Here is a 19,971-nt window from a genome sequence, read left to right as displayed (position 1 = left end):
GATTGAACCAGTCGGTTCTAGGGGAGTCCTCAGCTCACGTGGAATCCCAACCAGATCATTCTGAAGGTGACTACTCATTTTCTACTCTTGACATGTGTACCTTTATTTGATGGAATCTTTTGTATTCCCACTCTCTCTCTTTATATATATATATATATATATATATATATATATATTTGTGTTCATTTTCGCAATGTTATTTATTCTTTGTTTTGTAGGTTCTACGAGTGACTCCGAGTCTTGTTCTTCCTCTTCTTCGTCTCATTAGAAGCCTTACAATTCCCCACTCGCTATTGAGGTTGGTATCTTTATTTCCTGGCCCTTTTACCATTAATGTTTTCCTTATCCATTGTGTTTTTGTACGTTTATTATGGCTTATCATCATTATTGTTATTTCATTCGCGCGTATACCGCTTTCTAGGATATGGGTCACAAGCATAGAGAAACTGGTAAGCATGAGAGCGCTGGCATCGAAGGTGGGAGGCGTGTAATCCCTGGGATGGGTCTATGAAACGCGCTCGGTTAGATGGTAATGACTCTGCGTTGGTTGATCATCCGGAGAGACGTCCCAACACTTCTGACCCGTTATCGATTCCTGAGGATGCACAGTTTCGCTTTTCGAAAGTGGTAGATGCCGCTGAGGCTGGATTCGATCTTTCCATTTATAAGTTGTTTCATGGCTTTTGGGTGTAATCTGCTCTTGCTTCCAGATACAGGGATATTGTGGAGCGCGACAGTGGTCATATGGTGAAGGAGGGTCTCCTCGATATGAGGACGTTATGTTATATGAACAAGAATTTCCTCAAGGTAGCTGACCATCTTGCGCGGGTGGAGGATGGTCTTATTGATACTAGTGTGTTGCATGGTTGGGAGACTATTATTTGTGTCGCAGTCAATCTCGGGTTTCGGGTAAAATGGTTGGACGAGTTTTTGACGAAGGTGAAAGATCGAAATGACCCGCACTGCGCTTCCCGGGACATATTGCTAAACCGGAGGAGGTGCTAGTCCGCTTTCCAAGGTAACTTCTGATAAGAAGGTGGCACTGAACCAGCCTACCGCCAGTTTGGGGGCGGCGGCCGTTGCAGCTCAGCAGGCGGAGGTTGCAGAGGAGAAGGTGCACGTGGATCTCAAAAAGAAAAGACAGGAGTGGTCCCTTTTGCGGTCCACATGATGCACTTTGTTTCCATCTCCTCATCCTTCCTTTTATGTACTTTGTGCACCTTCTTCCCTTTCAAAAATGTGTCTGTTTGGTTGTTTGCAGATGCTTTAACTATGTGGGAGGTTGTGTTATTTTAAGTTTGGAATTTGCATTCTGCGCTCTTTTCGGTTAATCCTATATTTGTTACTGTTAATTCTGCTTTGTTATGTTGTATATAAAGTCCTTTGATATGCGTGGTGGGTATCCTATGTCCGTTGTGTAAAATGTGCTAATTTAGCGTCCTTCAGAATTCAGGCTAGGTTTATGTTTGGATCGCGACTTTGTGTTTTTCCTTAGAGGGTTTGGATAGAGCGTCTGTCACGACACGTCTATCCCCCTTTCTTTTTTAGATGATACTCCGCGCTTGTGTGAACGCGCCTATTATTAGGAAGGAAGCGACTTAATGTTTTTCCTTAGTGGGTTTTGATAGAGTGTAAGACGCGCTTATTCTTATTTTATGTAAAAGCGGTGGCGTGTTTTGCCTTAGTGGGTTTAGATGGAGCGTATGTCAAAACGCGCCTATCTCCCTTCTTTTTTAGATAGAATACGACGTGTATTTGAACGAGCCTATTTCTTAGATAGAAGGTGGAGTCGTGTTTTTGCCTTAGCGGGTTTGGATAGAGCGTATGTCAAAACATGCCTATCCCCCTTTTTCTTTTTTTTCCTTATTTTTTTAGATGAAGCACGCGTATATTTCAACGTGCCAATTTTTGGGAAGGAAGCGGCGTTATGTTTTGCCTTAGTGGGTTCAGATAGGGCATAAGACGCGCATATCCCCTTATTTATTTTGGATAGTGACGTGCTTTGCCTTGGTGGGTTTGTTGGTTGGTCGGGTATTTCCGACGCCTCCTAGCCTTTCGTCAATCCTTGTCTCGTTTAGGTGCTTTTAGGCATCCCATAACTTCTGTAATTTTACTGGTCGATCGGGTGTCTATGCATCTAGTAGACTTTTGTAAATTCGTTAGCTATCCGGGTGTATATGCATCCCGTATCCTTTTATAAATTCGTTAGCTGATCGGGTGTCTATGCATTCCGTAGCCTTTTGTAGATGCGTCATCTATCCGGGTGTCTACACATCCCGTATCCTTTTGTAAATTCGTTATCTGATCGAGTGTCTATGCATATTGTAGTCTTTTGTAGATTCATCGACCGACCGGGTGTCTATGCATCCCGTATCCTTTTGTAAATTCGTTAGCCGATCGGGTGTCTATGCATCCAGTAACCTTTTGTAAATTCGTTAGCTGATCGGGTGTCTATGCATCCCGTAACCCTTTTCTCTTTCTTTCTTTTTTTTTAACGCCTCTATTTATTATTATCAATTATCATCCATTGGGAATATAGAGGAATACAACTTTCCTTACTTACTGGACAACGTTGTTTGTTACTTGGTTTACAATGGGAAGGCCGCGAATCTTCACTGATATGCTTGCTTTATGCATGCCACGCCCAATTTTGGTTTAATGGCGAGGGAGAGGGTCGTGTCCATTTGCTTGCTCGGTTATTTCGATTTCTCCAGCTACGCGTTTGCGGTCGAAAAATGCTCATAATGTCGAAGCATTCTATTGTTGGGTGGCCTAACCTTTGATGATAATGTCAGTACTTCACATCGCTTTTTTCCATCTTCTTGATATCTAGCACCGTCATAGGTAGCTTGATTTCCTCGTTCCTTACCCATTGTTCCAAGAGTTCGATTATCTGCCTCCGGCTGCATGGTAGAGGAGTTGGAGGGCTGTATCGCCTCGTTCCTCTAAATCCCCCTGGGTTTCCCTCGGTGGTCTGGAACGAGTCCTTCCGTCCTTTGCCAATGTCGAGCCTTACATTACGTGGTGCTTCAGAGACGGTGTTAATTGTGTGTTTCCAAGAGTGGTGTGTATGTGTTTCTTCAATACAGTCGGAGATCCTCTCTGCCGCTTCTTCCAGCTCGACAAACGTTTGGAATCTGAAGTTGATAAGGCTCCTCTTAACGGAAGACGCCATCCCGCGTATCCAAATCTCAACTAGGCTTCTTCAATGATGTCTTCGTGGAAGTCTAGTGCGAGATGACGAAATCGAAGTATGTATTTCCCTATTTCTTCTCTTACCCATTGGCTGCATCTTCTCAAGTCTATTGATGTGATCTTTCTTTTGGCTGAATAAAATTTCCTGAGGAAGATGGCGGACATGGTTTTCCATGAGTTCACGCTTTCTTCTTTTAAGTTATCGTACCAAGTAAACGTTGTTCTTGTGAGTGATTTAGGTAATTCTCTTAAGCATAACTTTCCATTGGAAGCCATGTCATTCATTGTTGACAAAAATCGACCAAAGTATTCTCGTGCGTTCCCTTACTCATCGTTTGCTCTGAATTTTGATGATGTATAATCCTCTGGGTATTGATACTCGCTCATACTTGTTGGGTAGGGGCTGCTCATGGCGTGGTAGTTATCTTGCCTCACAACGCGGTAATTTGACTCTAGGTATTTCGCCACGACTTCTTGTGACATTGTCATTGGATCGTCATCCTTGTGTCCTTCACTCGCTGTCATTCCTTCGGGGATATCTCGATTTGTTATTGTAGCATGTTCCATCCATTTTTCATCTCTTGTTTCCTTTGTGCGCGTACTTCCAACTCCTTCTGTATGTGTTTCAACGTTGAAGGCGAGAGCTGCGATGGTTGAGTCATTTTCTGTGTGACATTTCCTTGTGTTACTCCCACCTTTTTATTCTGGGGTTCATGTGCTATCTGTTGTCCACCCGCGCGTTGTGCTAACGCTTCCTCCGTGCTATCTTCATTTTCTTCTTCTATTATTACATGGTCGAGGTTATCGGGCTGAATGGTCGATTGATTTTTTAGCGCAATTGAGCTAGTGCTTCCCGGGTCTAGGCACGAGCCTCCGAGTGCGGCCGCAAAATGTTGAGGTGTGAATATGATTTTGGTCCTACCGTCCTAGCTACACCAAATAGCAACACTTTCTAGGAATGGAATGAGAGAGAACCTTTTTTTTCCATTGTACTATGTACCTCATTTTATAGACTTTTCCAAAATCCCTTCCTTTTATGACATCATGCCACATGTCCTAAACTTTCTTAATTACTACAAATGCCATTCCTTTCTACTATAACGTCCTCCTTTCCCGTTAATCCCCTTCTTATCCTCTCTTCCTTGTGAATACTTCTTAGTGGACTTGGGCTTTGGCTCCCAAGTCCCCGTGGTTCATGTTGCGCTTGGCTCCCTTCCAGGGGCTCTCTACCTATACTAAGGGGTAATAATTTTCATGTATCAACAATCAACAATTTTTATTTTTAAAAATTGTTGACAGCGGTGCACTAAAGAAATATTCACACTAAATGGGGACGATTACGCGTATTTTATATAGGATTACAAAGAAAAAGAAGGATTGAATAAGGACTCTATTTGTTGATGTCAATAAGAATATGCAAGGAAAACTCAAATCACACAACCATAGGTTGTATTAGTAATATACCTGTGAATAAAAGTATTATAAATATTTTGGTCTAAGTTTGTACATGTCTATTCTTATACAACTACTGATGGGCAGTTTGGTGGATTGGTCTGTTGAGCACCTCGTTCAGGTCATTCAAGTGCACAAGAGAATACAGTTTATGACTGTTAGGCTGGGGAAGCAAAAGGCCCTCAGCAGAGGTGGGCCCTGTTGAAAGAACATAATTGTACCTTGTCCACCATTTTCTCGTATACCTAAACATAGGGGTGTGTAACGGACGGACGGTTGCGGATTAGGGGTCACCCGTAACCGAATCGTCAAAGTTGTGGATTTGCAAAATTGAACCGTGACCGGCCCAATCACCCGCGGATTTAACCTTTGCGGATCCGCGGATTGTACGGGCGGGTTGCGGGTTAACCGCGGATTTGACCTAGTTTTGATTGTACTTGTTGGGCCTAAAGTCAGTTAGTGTCTTAACTTAGTTTTGATTGTATTCAGTTAGTTAACTTAGTTTTGATTCTATTTGTTGGGCCTAAATTCAGTTAGTGTTTTAAGGACTTTACTTCTTTCTCTTTGGGCCTAAATTCATTTAGTTAACTAAGTGATCAAAGAACTTCACTTCTTTCTCTTTGGACCTAGGTTCATACTCAGGTAAGAAAACTTTGCTTATTTCTACGGTTGCGGTAATCCGCGGTTTTCAAGTGACAACCGCAACCGCATCCGCACCGCATGCGGATTTGAGAATCCCACCCGTGTCCGGCCCATACGTCTTGCGGTTTGGGTGAAATCCGCAATTTTGAGGACGGATACGGGTTAAATCCGCGGTTCCGGTTTTTATGCTCACCCCTACCTAAACACGAAATAGTTGAATATGGTTCTGACTATGATCCTTGAGTCATAGTTCACTGCTCTGGCCGGCGGCATATAAGCTGCTAGTTAGCAATTCGGAATTTGGCAAACATATGGAGCTACAAATATGTGTATTATACGGATTCGTAAAATCTAAATTCCATCAAGAAGCCGGTCAACGATTCGCAATACATCAGTAGTTCGGAACAACACACGTACGTGTATAATTCGATTTACTAATTTGAGTTTGGAGCTGAAAATTCGGCACATATTAAGTTGTAAAAAGTAAAATTTTAACTTAATTAGGGGAGAAAATGTAATGCTATGCTTACAGTTGTAACATAATATACTATAAGCACCAACGAACTCACCGTTCAATGGATGCAGGCTAGGTTAAGAAGCAGGAGGTCATGGGTTCGAGAAGAATTGCTGAGCTCAACCAAATAGACGTTCAATTCGCGAATCCGCATAATTCGCGAATCCGGAGACTCCATATTCAAGCGTATTAGGGTTGAGATTTCAGTTGGAGGGACGTATCATTCGTTCCCGACCTTCGCGAATTATTCGCAGACTCCATATTCAAGCGTATTAGGGTTGAGATTTCAGTTGGACGGACGTATCATTCGTTCCCGACCAATACCGTAAATTCGCGAATGATTCAACGAATTACTAACTAGGGTGGCGCCTAATAGAACTAGAAGATTAATAAGTTGAGTACAAGATTCTTTTGGAAATGAGTAACCAAACCAAAATTCGTCCAGCGCCTGAGGATAGTTTCCGAGTGGTCCAAATATACGCCTTAGTCCGACTAGACCCCAAATGACAGATGCGTAAAAAAAAAAAAAACTCAGCCAATGGGACATGTCCATGGACTGTTAGCCGGAAGAAGTTCTAGATGGCATGTCCTTTGTAGTGGTTAATAACCATCATGCAACTCCAGATTGGGACATACTCATATACCCGTATGTGTTTTGAAGCAGACGTCCGCCATCGGGTACCCCGGTAAGATAAGACCCATTATAGGGTATTATCTTGGAAAAAATGAAACATATAATCCAACCGTCTAAAAGATCATCCAACAGCGACTAAAATACTAGCTTTCACGGCTCTTTTTCACAACAATTCTAAAAACAGAATCCTAATTAAAAGCAACGAATCTTTCAGATTAACGAAACATAAGTTGAATCTCCAAATAATTAGGAATCCAAATCCTGTTAAAATTTCTCCACCAAATAAGGAGCTAAACCTGATTCTTATCAAACACATAAACCCTAAACAGAAAAGGAAACAAACCTTGCTCTCTCTAATGGCGACAGTTCTAGAGATTGAACAGGAGCAACCCAAGATTACCAAGGTTGAAGAAGAAGAGATATCACCAATCGAAGAAGTTAGATTAACAGTATCAACTATTGATGATCCAACACTACCAATATGGACATTCAGAATGTGGGTACTAGGTTTAATATCATGTGCTGCTCTATCATTCATCAACACCTTCTTTTCGTATCGGACGGCACCATTGATTATAACTCAAATTACCATTCAGATTGCAAGTTTACCTATTGGAAAGTTCATGGCATATGCATTACCAACAACTAAGTTTAATGTACCTGGTTTAGGAGAATGCTCACTTAATCCAGGTCCATTCAATATGAAGGAACATGTTTTGATCTCTATGTTTGCGAATGCTGGTAGTGCTTTCGGCAATGGACCGGCTTACGCGATCAATATTGTTAGTATTGTTAAAGCTTTTTATAAGAGAAAAATATCCTTCATCACAAGTCTGCTTCTTGTTATCACCACTCAGGTTCTTTTTTCTAATCCTTCCTGACTCTTTTATATTCACTCTGTTTTCTGTGACTTTACCATTATCAGAAAGGGACTGATACAAAATGTATGTATATATATATATATATATATATATATATATAATAGGTTCTTGGATATGGATGGGCTGGTGTTATGAGAAAATATGTTGTGGAACCTTCACAGATGTGGTGGCCGGCAAGCATGCCACAAGTCTCTCTTTTCAGGTAACGTGTTCATCTCATTGACTCATTAGGGAGTAAAAACCAGCTACAAATTCGACTTTGAAAATCGTGAAGTGGTCCTAGGATTACTATATATATTATTATTAGGGGAAACCAAATTGCATTGGTTGGACTTTTTTCTTGCCTGACATGAAAACTTTGGTCTGTCAATTAGATAACAATGCAGCATTAATTTGCATGTTATAAAGTGTATTAACAGTCTTTTTTTGTTGGCTGCAAATATGCAGGGCACTGCATGAGAAGGATCATGACAAACAATGGATGTCAAAGGGAAAGTTCTTTATGATTGCATGTATTGCCAGTTTTGTTTGGGCTTTAGTACCAGGTTATCTTTTCCCAACATTGACGACGATCTCTGTCCTCTGCTTGGCATGTTGGCGCAATGCGGAAATGTGATGGGTTTATGGAAATGAATTTAGGAAGAGAGGTTGGTTAATTGAAAGGTGAGGCTTATATTAATATGAAAATGAAAATATTACAAGAGGCTTGTGTAGCAACTTTGGCTTACACTAGTTGTTTACAAAGAGGCACTTTGGCTCTTACTCTAAACTCTAGCTCTCACTCTTACTACTTACTCACTCACTTGAGTTGTGGATTGTTGTTGGATGATCCCAAATGAATCCATCCTATGCCTATTTATAGGCTTCATGACCAACTCCTTACTTTTCTAGATAGTTCTATCTAGACTCTTCTTCAAATTAGATATTATAAGAAAATTCTAGAGAAAAGAATTCTCTAGATAATACTTGATGTAAAGAAGGCCTAGAAGATTCTAGTATTTGGGCTTTACTTAGAGTAGATGATTATTTGGGCCTTACTATTGGGTTTTCACAAATTATGTTTTTAACACCCCCTCTTAATTTGTGATGTTAAGTTTTTCTCTAAAATGATTGAATTTGTCCACTGTGACTGCTTTTGTGAAGATGTCGGCATTTTGCTCTTGTGTTGGACAAAATTGGAGCTCAATTTCTTTGTTTTAGACCAGCTCTCTGATAAAGTGATGTCGTAGCTCTATGTGCTTCGTCCGTCCGTGAAAGACTGGATTTTTTGTCATTGCAATTGTAGACATATTGTCACAGTAGATAGTCGTCGGCTGCTTTTGCCTTTGTTGTAGGTCGGTCATTATTCTTCTCAACCATACTGCTTCACATGCTGCACTTGTTGATGCTATGTACTCTGCTTCGGCTGATGATAGTGCCACCGTACTTTGCTTTTTAGAACTCCAAGAGATAACTTTTGTTCCCATACAGAAAACATAGCCTGATGTGCTCTTTCGATCTTCAATAGAACCTGCCCAATCGCTATCTGTGAAGCCAATTAAATCATTGTCTTTTTCTCTTGTATACTTGATGCCAAAATTCTTTGTTCCCTTGATATATCGAAGAATTCTCTTCGCAGCGGCATAGTGTAATTTGCTTGGCTCGCTCATATACCGAGAAACAATGCTGGTTGCATTGACTATGTCTGGCCTTGTATTTGTTAAGTATATCAGTGAGCCAACTAGACTTCTGAATAAGGTTGGATCAACTTTTGTCGCTCCATCATTTTTTACCAATTTCTCATTGGTACCCATTGGAGTTGCAATTGGTTTGCAATCCATCATGTTGAACCTTTTCAGTAAGTCTTCCGCATATTTTTCTTGGGAAATGAATATTTCTTCCGGAGACTGTTTTACTTGAATCCCAAGAAAATATCGCATAAGTCCTAAGTCTGTCATCTCATATTCTTTCATCATCTCCTTCTTAAATTTTTCTTCCATGTCTTGTTTTGTGCTGGCGTAAATTAAATCATCAACATAGAGACAGACAATTAGGAAGTCCGTACCTTGTTTTCTGATGTAGAGTGATGGCTCACTTGGACTTTTCTCAAATCCATTATCTCGGAAATACTTGTCGATTTTGCTGTTCCATGTACGCGGTGCTTGCTTAAGACCGTATAGTGCTTTGCGGAGACGATATACCATTTTTTCTTTTCCTTTTCGGATATATCCTTGAGGTTGTTCAACGTACACCTGTTCTTCAAGTTCTCCGATTAGGAACGCCGACTTTACGTCCAATTGGTAGACTTTCATTTTGAGTTGAGCTGCCAAAGCTAACACCATCCGGATTGTTTCCATGCGAGCGACTGGGGCGAATGTCTCGTTGTAGTCAATTCCTGGTTGCTGGGAATATCCTTTTGCAACTAGCCTTGCTTTGTGCTTTTGAATTGACCCATCTTCATTATATTTTGTCTTGTAGACCCATTTCAGACCAATTATTTCTTTATCAACTGGCTGATTGACGAGCTCCCATGTCTTATTTTTCTCAATTACTCGCATTTCTTCGTCCATGGCGTTTCTCCATTTTTCTTGTTTTGCCGCTTCCTCATATTTTTGAGGTTCTAGTGCTATAAAAGCACAATTAGATACATTATAAATATCTCTTAGGGAACGCACCTTTCTAGGTGGGGCACTTGAGTCAGATGAGCTTGGACTTTGTTGTGTTGGACTAGGAGATCTCGGGCTTGCTGGTGGAGTGTTTTCTTCTTGGTGTGACAGATATGGCTCTTCTTCGATGAGTAGTGGAGACTCGTGGTTATCTGGTTCATCATTCCAATCCCAAGCTTTGAATTCATCAAAGATAACATCTCTTGATATTACCAGTTCCTTTGTATCTGGATTTAGAAGTCTATAGGCTTTAGACTCCTCGCTATATCCGATGAATATAAGCTTTTCTCCTTTTTCATCGAACTTTTCTCTATGTTGGGATGGAATATGTGAGTATGCTACACAACCAAAAATTCTGAAAGAAGTTACCTCGGGCTTTTTCTTATGCCATCCCTCGTATGGAGTTTTATTGTGAACCGATTTTGTTGGCGAGCGATTAAGGATGTACACTGCTGTGTTGACTGCTTCCGCCCAGTAGGTGTTGGGTAGCTTCCTTGCTTTTAGCATACTGCGAGCCATTTCCACGATCGTACGATTTTTCCTTTCCGCGACGCCGTTTTGTTGTGGAGTGTATCGGACGGTGAGCTCCTTTTTAATTCCATTTTCTTTGCAGTAGTTGATAAACTCTTTTGAAGTAAATTCTCCACCACGGTCTGTACGGAAAACTTTCAATTGATGGCCACTTTGCTTCTCTGCCAGCGCCTTGAATTTTAGGAATTTAGTGAATGCCTCGGATTTTTGCTCAAGAATGTACACCCACATCATCCTGGTATAATCGTCCACGAATAAGAGAAAATATCTTTTGTTGTTGAGTGAAGTTGTTCTTGTCGGACCGCATATATCAGCGTGCACCAATTCGAGGGGCCTTCTTGCTCTCCACGATGTCTTCGTAAATGGAAGTCTATGAAACTTCCCTAGAATACAACCTTCACATACTTTATCTCCACCGTCGATATTGGGAAGACCAATTACCATGCCTTTTGATTTTAGAACCTTTAAGGATCTGTAGTTGAGATGCCCGTATCTCAAATGCCATAGCTTTCCTTCGTCAATATGGTTGGTACTCATTGCACAATTTTCAATTGATGGCATAGATAGGGGAAAGACAAAATTTCCTGACATTTTTACTTTTGCCACCAATTGATTATTAATTTTATCGTAAATTGTGCATTCTCCGTCTTCGAAATGTAGTGAGTACCCTTTTCTTATAAGTTGTCCAACACTTAATAAATTTTGAGCTAGGCCAGGAACATAAAGAACATCAGATATGTATCGAGTTTTACCTGACCTTGTACGTACGGATATGACTCCTCTTCCTTCAACATTCTGGAACTTTCCATCTCCAAGTTTGACTGGCGGAATCTCTTGTTCCTCCAATTTTACGAAATATTCTTTGTTTCCTGTCATATGGCTGCTGCATCCGCTGTCGACGTACCATATACCTTGCGATTCTTGTTGCGAGGTGAGGCAGGAATAGAATACTTGATTCTGAGAATTGTTTTTCTCGGAATAGTTTGCTTCATTAAGCCAACAATCTTTCTCCATGTGATTTAATTTATCACACTTGGTGCACTTATACTTGCAATCTTCAGTTGCATGTCCAAAATTTTGCAAACATTGCATCGGAGATTTGAGGAGTTATTTTTTCCGTACCTTTGATTGTTGTTTCTATAACCTCCTTTTCCTTTTCCACGTCCGCGGTAGAAATTTCTGGGTCTTTGATTTGACGTCGACCCTTTCTCATACTGCGAGTTGGATGATGATCCCCCTCTAGAGCTTTCTTTTTTGGCTTCTGTATTTTTCTTCTCACTGAAATTTATTTTTGATTGAAATGCCTGCTCCAATGGTTGCTCCGCGAACCTATTTATTCTTTTCTCGTGCGCCTCGAGTGAACCCATTAATTCATGTACCGAGAGAGTCGATAAATTTTTTGATTCTTCAATGGCAGCGACGATATGATCAAATTTGAATGGTAAGCTTCTTAATATCTTTTCTACCACTCTTTTATTTTCAATGGTATCTCCATAACTACTGATTTGATTTACTATGCCAGTAACTCTTGAGAAGAAGTTCTGGATAGTTTCATTTTCTTTCATAAGTAAATTATCAAAATCTCGCCATAAATTTTGTAGTTTAATGGAGATTACCTTTTCTGATCCTTGGAATGCTACTTTGAGAATATTCCAGGCCTCCTGTGAAGTTTTTGCCACCGAAATTCGAGGAAAAATAGCTTTGCTTACGCCCTGTTGTAGAAACAGTAATGCTTTAGCATCTTTCTTCTTATTTTCCTTATACTCTTTTTTCTCTGCGTCCGTCCATGACGACAGAGTTTCTGCTGACTCTGGTACTTTATAACCTTCTTCTATAAAATCCCATAGGTCTTGTGAAATGAATAGTGTCTTCATTTGTAGACTCCAATAATCGTAACTCTCACCATCAAAAATTGGAATTAGACTTTGGGCATAGTTGAAACCTTGAATATTTTGGTTAATTGCCATGAGTAGAGTTTTAGGATTACTGGGTTAGGTTTGCTCTGATACCAAATTTGTTGGCGCAATGCGGAAATGTGATGGGTTTATGGAAATGTATTTAGGAAGAGAGGTTGGTTAATTGAAAGGTGAGGCTTATATTAATATGAAAATGAAAATATTACAAGAGGCTTGTGTAGCAACTTTGGCTTACACTAGTTGTTTACAAAGAGGCACTTTGGCTCTTACTCTAAACTCTAGCTCTCACTCTTACTACTTACTCACTCACTTGAGTTGTGGATTGTTGTTGGATGATCCCAAATGAATCCATCCTATGCCTATTTATAGGCTTCATGACCAACTCCTTACTTTTCTAGATAGTTCTATCTAGACTCTTCTTCAAATTAGATATTATAAGAAAATTCTAGAGAAAAGAATTCTCTAGATAATACTTGATGTAAAGAAGGCCTAGAAGATTCTAGTATTTGGGCTTTACTTAGAGTAGATGATTATTTGGGCCTTACTATTGGGTTTTCACAAATTATGTTTTTAACATGGCATTCCCTAAATCAGTCACGGCTCATCAAATCGGTTCAGGCTTGAATGGATTAGGGATTGGATCATTTACCTTCGACTGGACTACAGTAGCATCATATCTGTATAGCCCCCTTATTAGCCCTTTTTTCGCTACAGTCAATGTTGCGATAGGTTATGCCTTGATCTTGTACGTCATAACCCCCATTAGTTACTGGGGATTGAACTTGTACAATGCTAAGACATTCCCAATATATTCATCACACTTGTTCACTTCGCAAGGGCATAGATATAATGTATCAGCTATTGTAAACGACAAGTTTGAGATAGATGCATTGCAGTACGCACAACAAGGTCGGATAAATATGAGTACGCTTTTCGCTGTCAGCTACGGAATTGGTTTTGCCACCATCGCAGCCACCCTGGCACATGTTTTCCTGTTTCATGGATGGCAAGTCTACGATTTTCATGGAGTTTCCCGTTTACTGTTACTTATCTCCTGGACATTTAATAAGGTTTATTGTTGTTGTAACTGCACAGGGAGGTATGGGCAAAATTTAGAGCTTCACGTACGGAAAAGGAGGATATCCATACACGATTGATGAAGGAGTACAAGGACATACCCAACTGGTGGTTTTACCTCTTGCTTGGGGTGTCATTTGTAGTTTCTCTTCTGCTTTGCGGTTTCGCAAAAGCTGAGATTCAGATGCCATGGTGGGCACTTATCTTGGCTTGCGCAATATCTTTGGTCTTCACTCTTCCTATCAGCATCATCACTGCTACTACGAATCAGGTAAGCTATCAGTTAATCAGTTGTATTATAAATCGTAATGTGACAAACTGCATTGGAAGATATATTCATCATATCAACCGGGGTTTGTTATTTTAAGATGCTCAAGCATAATGTTGCACATGCAATCCCCGACTGATATTCTTTACATATTGGTTTTTGTTATAGACACCAGGACTAAACATCATCACGGAATACTTTATGGGACTTATCCGACCTGGAATGCCAATTGCAAACGTATGCTTCAAAACATATGGGTATATAAGCATGACCCAAGCCATCGCCTTCCTCCAGGATTTCAAGCTAGGGCACTACATGAAGATCCCGCCGAGATCAATGTTCTTAGTTCAGGTACTATATATCACGCTTTTTTTTTTTCTTTTTCCCATTGTTCAACATCAGGACTACAGTTGCAGCTTACAGATGACAAAACAATTGTGTATATCATACAGTATGAATCGAAAAAGATCTTCATAATTTTATCAGCTCATTATACATTTTCTAACCGGTTCTCTATCTATCAGCTCATCGGAACCATCATAGCTGGAGTAATCAACACAGGGACAGCATGGTACATGCTGACCTCGATTCCGAATATATGTCAGGATGATCTCCTTCCAGCTAATAGCCCTTGGACGTGCCCAACTGACCGAGTTTTCTTTGACGCGTCTGTAATCTGGGGTCTGGCCGGACCAAAGCGTATCTTTGGGGTTGACGGAAACTATATAGCTCTAAACTGGTTTTTTCTCGGGGGTCTTCTAGCTCCAGTTTTGGTTTGGGGAATGCATAAGAAATTCAAAAAACAAACCTGGATTACATTGATTAACATTCCAGTCATTCTGCAAGCGACCGCAATGATGCCACCTGCTTCAGCTATAAACTACACCTCATGGATACTGATCGGAGTCATCTTCAACTATTTCGTTTTCCGCTACCGCAAAAATTGGTGGCAAAGGTACAACTATGTTCTTTCTGCTGCCTTAGATGCTGGAGTGGCTATTATGTCAGTACTCATATACTTTGCGCTCAGCGGTACGCCTCTGAACTGGTGGGGCACAGGTGGTGAGTACTGCGACTTGGCTACTTGTCCGACAGCTAAAGGTGTCGTTGTTAAAGGCTGTCCTGTTTTCTGACACTTGGATCAATGTGCTCTTCTTGCACTACCCGAGTGGTCCAAGAACTACTATTTATATTTGGCGTTTATTTTTTCTTCTTTTAAGATATTTATGGATTTGCTATTACTCAGTACAGACTTGGTTCTTGCTTATTTGGATATAGTATTTTATGACATCAACGTTTGTTTTCATACTTTGTGTTACTTTTTTGTTTCTTTTAAATTTATGGAATTTGTCATGCATGCAATTTGAAAACTAAGTGATAATTGTGATATAGAAAATCTACAGAGGAATAAGACTAGGGAAAAAGTATGTACGATCAAAAAGGATTTTGCTTTAGAGAGACAAGAATTTTCTAACAAATAAATTGTTTGCATTATAGAAAGCTCCCTGCTCAAAAGCAACCCTTCTATCACCAAAAGAATAGACAAGCTAAACAACACAGACAATTCGTGGAATGGAACGAATCTACGATGCCTCCAAAGATATTCTTTACCTCCACGAGAAAGACAAGTTCTTGAAGAAATTCCTCCTCAGCCATTACAAAGCAAATCGATAGAGTACACTTAATGAGTTTGAACGAAGTTAAGTAGTCTATATGTAGTATACCCCTTGTCCTTGTATTATTATTCTGTTTCTGTATGGCAGGATATTCTTGGCAACTATGCGTCAAAACTCTTAAGAAGATGCTAGCTGATGTTAGTTTTAACTTTTACCAGTTTTAAATCGAGTTGTTGAAACTCAACAAAATCTTGCTGCTCAATTATGCCTACTTCAAATTTTAACCCAATTTTGTTCATTCACACAGGTATTTCCACCCCAGTCATTTATCCAAACCTTCATGCTCAGATACTAATCTCCCCATCTAATAATAACTATCTATTTTATTTTTGTAAAGTTAACAGCTGGTTTATTAAATTATTTAAAAGATAAGATAGAAGAGAGAAACCATTTTATGGCATTAGACCATTTATTTATTTAAAAGTTCGTTACGTTTTATGGATTTATGAGTACTGCTGGTGCTGAAACACTGAAACAGGTACTGATGGTGGACTGGTAGATACAGCTGGTGCTGGTGCTTCATAGCAGCTGTACCTCGGATTGGTAAGGCTGCATTTTATGCTGCTTGAGGCAGTATCTGATATAGCTAAAAGGAAAATGATGAAGATGAGGAAAGCTGCTAATTTTGGTGCCATTTAAGGGAGATTTACTAAGAATAAATTTTTTATTTGTTTTCCCTTATTCGTTAATGTATTTTTCCGGAATTATATATAGTGGTTATAAAGAGAGTAAATGCATGGGTTGTCAAAGAGGGAAGGAAAACATGATTTTAGGATGCCTAGTTAGTTCGAAAACACGCAATTCGGCTGAAGAGAGTCATTCATTACACGTTCTTATGACGTCCCCAACTCTAAACATGTATAATCCAAGTGAACGTGGAATCTTACTCGTCTAATGCCATATTTTCCCAGTACTTCAGGTGCAAAAAAATATTTATTGCGTTACATTAGTTTTCCAGGGTCTGTGATGCCTTGTTTCAATATAAGTGTTTGTTTATGAGTGATTAAAAAACAGGACTCTGAGGGCCACCAATCACATCAGGAGCAGTCGGACAATCGACTAACGGGCAATGCTCACCACACGTTCCCCACCAATCGAGGCTTTGATTTTCCAAAGTCAGCGCGAAATATAGCAAAACACCCATGAATGCAACTCCAGCATCAAGTGCAGCTGAAAGAACGTAATTGTACCTTGTCCACCATTTTTCCTATACCTAAACACAAAATAGTTGAATATGGTTCCAACTATGATCCATGAATTATAGTTCACTGCTCTTGCCGGTGGCATATAAGCTGTTGCGCCTAATAGAACTGGAAGATTAATCAATGCAATCCAAGACTGGTTAGGAAATGATTTCGCAACAAGGGCACTCAATCCCGTGTTGGCGGATCAGCTTGTCCCCGATAATGAAAACGACTAGCCGACAACTGATGATGACCGGTCCCATCGAACAGCCGCCCGCTGGCCATGCCCGAGCCCGCTATTCCGGATTGGACATCATCAGTTAGGGGGATGTATTTGGTAGGGGCGTCATCGGGGAAGTGGAATAGACCTAACAGTTGCAATCGGTCTGAAAAACGAGACGGATTATTGCTGATAATAGACGGACCTCATGATATGCGGAGTAACGAGATGGGAAATCCGAAATAATCAATCGGCGTCGAGACAGGTTGAGCCGAAGAGTGTTCTCCTTGGCCCCACCAAGGACGCTGAGGCCGTCAGGCCACGTCGGCGGGTTATGATGGCCGCAGCACTCACGGTCGTTCTAGGTGGCATGCTCACCACCATGGCGGATTAAAACCCCGTCCGAACATACCTTAAACCCAATGGCAATACGGGATCAAAAAGGTTTTATTATTCTGGTTAGGAAATGATTTGTGAAGTAACCAAACCAATATTGGTCCGACTGCACCGCCTAGGAAGAACCAGTTAAGTGCTGGATAGTTTCCTAGTGGTCCAAATATACGCTTTGGTCCGACCAGACCCCAAATGACGGATGCGTCAAAGAACACTCGATCACTGGGACATGTCCATGGACTGTTAGCTGGAAGACGTTCTGGGTGGCATATGTCCTTTGTTGTGGTTAATAACCACCATGCAACTCCAATGTTGACTGATCCGGCTATAATGGTTCCTATCAACTGGTTGGAAGAACATGTCAATTAATACCCTATTTAGACGAAAGAAACAAATCGACACTAATGAAATTATGTTACGAGTAGAAAGATGCAGTACCTGAACCAAGAACATTGATCTTGGTGGGATCTTCATGTAATGGCCTAACTTAAAATCACTGAGGAAGGAAACAGCTTGGGACATACTCATATACCCATATGTTTTGAAGCAGACGTTGGCAATTGGATATCCCGGTAAGATAAGACCCATTATGTATTCTGTTATTATGTTTAGTCCTGGTGTCTGAACAGAAGCACAAATCTATTAATAACTTCACCTTTTGCACACATCTGACAATATTCGGAATTCGGAAGTATGTTACCTGATTTGTTGTTGCAGTTATGATACTAACGGGGAGAGTGAATATGAACGCGAGTCCACAAGCGAAGATTAGACCCCAATATGGCAACTGCACTTGATCATTGAGAACGGTGCACAAGATAAGCGAGATGACGATTGTGACAGCAAGCATGGCGTAAAACCACCAATCTGGTATTTTCGGATACTTGTTCATTAATCTAGTGTGAATATCCTCTTTTCCTTTGTATGATGCACGAAAGCGTTCATATATCTCCCTGTTTATCCAAAGAAAACCAACTTAATCAGGATGGCAACCAGAGAAGCAAACTGGTATTAGATAATACTTGATAGGAAGAATAAGAACTTATAGATGAAATTTACCTTCCTTAGAAAAACCAAACATGAGTGAGGGTAGAAGCAATGGTAGCAAAACCGAAACCGTATGAAAGTGCGAAAAACGAACTCAAGTTAATGCGACCTTGGGCATCATAACTTGGATAATCTATTTGGAACTCATGGTTGACAATGGAAGTTATGTTATAAGATTCTCCATTAGACCGAAACAAGTCAGCGGAGAATATTGGGAATGTCTTTGCATGATACAGATCAAAACCCCAGTAGGCTATTGGGATTGCTACATACATGAATAATACATAACCGAATAAAACGTTTACGATGGCAAAGAACGGAGATATCAGTGGACTAAACAAGAATGAAGCTACAGCAGACCAATCAAGTGTGAATGCTCCTACACCTAGTCCTTTCATGCCAGAGCCAATTTGTTGCGCCGTAACTGATTTTGAAAACGCCCAGGAGACCGATGAGATACCTGTCAGAGTCGGAAATAGATTACCTGGAACTACGTACCATGCAAAGCTGCAAACAAATGCAATTAAGAAGAATTTGGCTCTTGACATTTTGTTAGTGTCCTTCTCATGCAATGCCCTGCAAAAATTCCCATTTCGAATACGGTCAGATTTTTTTTCATTCGCGTCCATCTTTTTGTAGGATCAGTACCCATAATACCTGAAGAGAGAGACTTGAACGAGGGTACTCGGCCACCACATATGAGCAGGTTCCACCACATATTTCCTTAGAAGTCCAGCCCAACCATACCCCAAAACCTGTACAATTCGAGACAACATTTGGGTGAGCAGATCTAATAAAATGAGCCAAAGCTGTCTCATACCCCTCCCAGCTAAAGACAGACTAGTTTATGCCAAACCGAAGACGGCAATACAAAATATACACTGGAAAGAGCCATGAGAAACATAGTAAACATCAATTCCAGAAAACACAACAGAAGAAAGTAAAAGAAGAAAAATTGAAGAAAGTAATCAAACCTGAGTAGTGATAATAAGTAACCAACCAGCAAGAAATGAGATATCTCGGCCGTAAAACGCTTTAATAATGGAAACAATATAAACAGCATAAGCTGAACCAGCTCCAAAAGCACTCCCAGCATTAGCAAATATTAAAATCAATACATGTTCTTTCATATTAAACGGACCCGGATTCAGAGAGAACTTCTTCGACGCAAAACCCCGTATTGGCAAATAAAATTTACTCTTTGGTAAAAACTTAGCCATGAAATGACCTATTGGGAGTACAGCAACTTGAACTGTGATTTGGGTTATTACTAATGGTTCAGTTCTATAAGCAAAGAATTGGTTTAGAAATGATAACAAACCACATGATAGTAGGCCTAAAAACCACATTCGAAATGTCCATACTGGTAGCGTGTGATCATCTGTATTTGTTACTGTCAGTCTAACTTCTTCGATTGGTGATTCCTCTTCTTCATTTATCTCTTCTTTTAAATTTTCGGCATAAACTTTTTCTGGTAACTGTTCCTCGGTTTCCACTGTTCCCATGGCTAGAGATAGAGGTTTTGTTTTCCTGGTATACACCAATTTACTGGCTAGCTACACCTCTATATACTGTATTATGTTTATCGCAATTTTTAATGGATTTATTATAAGATTCAAAAGAAGGAATCTAGCACCACGTTGGTTCATAAAAGAAGTTCCATTAACGACACATTCCAGACGGCCAAGACGAGGAA

General features: G+C 40.2%; 1 protein-coding gene and 1 pseudogene across 1 annotated transcript; one reads left to right on the top strand and one right to left on the bottom strand.

Annotated features, from left to right (window-relative positions):
• The first annotated feature begins 6,793 nt into the window (after positions 1-6,793).
• On the top strand, positions 6,794-14,888 carry LOC113330908 (oligopeptide transporter 4-like). The gene is made up of 7 exons (XM_026577702.1): positions 6,794-7,294; positions 7,423-7,520; positions 7,766-7,912; positions 12,988-13,420; positions 13,510-13,758; positions 13,924-14,106; positions 14,280-14,888. The coding sequence occupies exons 1-7, from the start codon at positions 6,794-6,796 to the stop codon at positions 14,886-14,888; spliced, it is 2,220 nt and encodes a 739-aa protein (XP_026433487.1).
• A 1,546-nt stretch (positions 14,889-16,434) lies between these two features.
• On the bottom strand, positions 16,435-19,780 carry LOC113330907 (annotated as a pseudogene).
• Positions 19,781-19,971: the final 191 nt, after the last annotated feature.

The sequence above is a fragment of the Papaver somniferum genome, unplaced genomic scaffold (assembly GCF_003573695.1).
Source record: "Papaver somniferum cultivar HN1 unplaced genomic scaffold, ASM357369v1 unplaced-scaffold_12, whole genome shotgun sequence".
In the NCBI taxonomy this organism is placed as follows: domain Eukaryota; kingdom Viridiplantae; phylum Streptophyta; class Magnoliopsida; order Ranunculales; family Papaveraceae; genus Papaver; species Papaver somniferum.
This window is presented reverse-complemented; position numbering and strand designations above follow the sequence as displayed.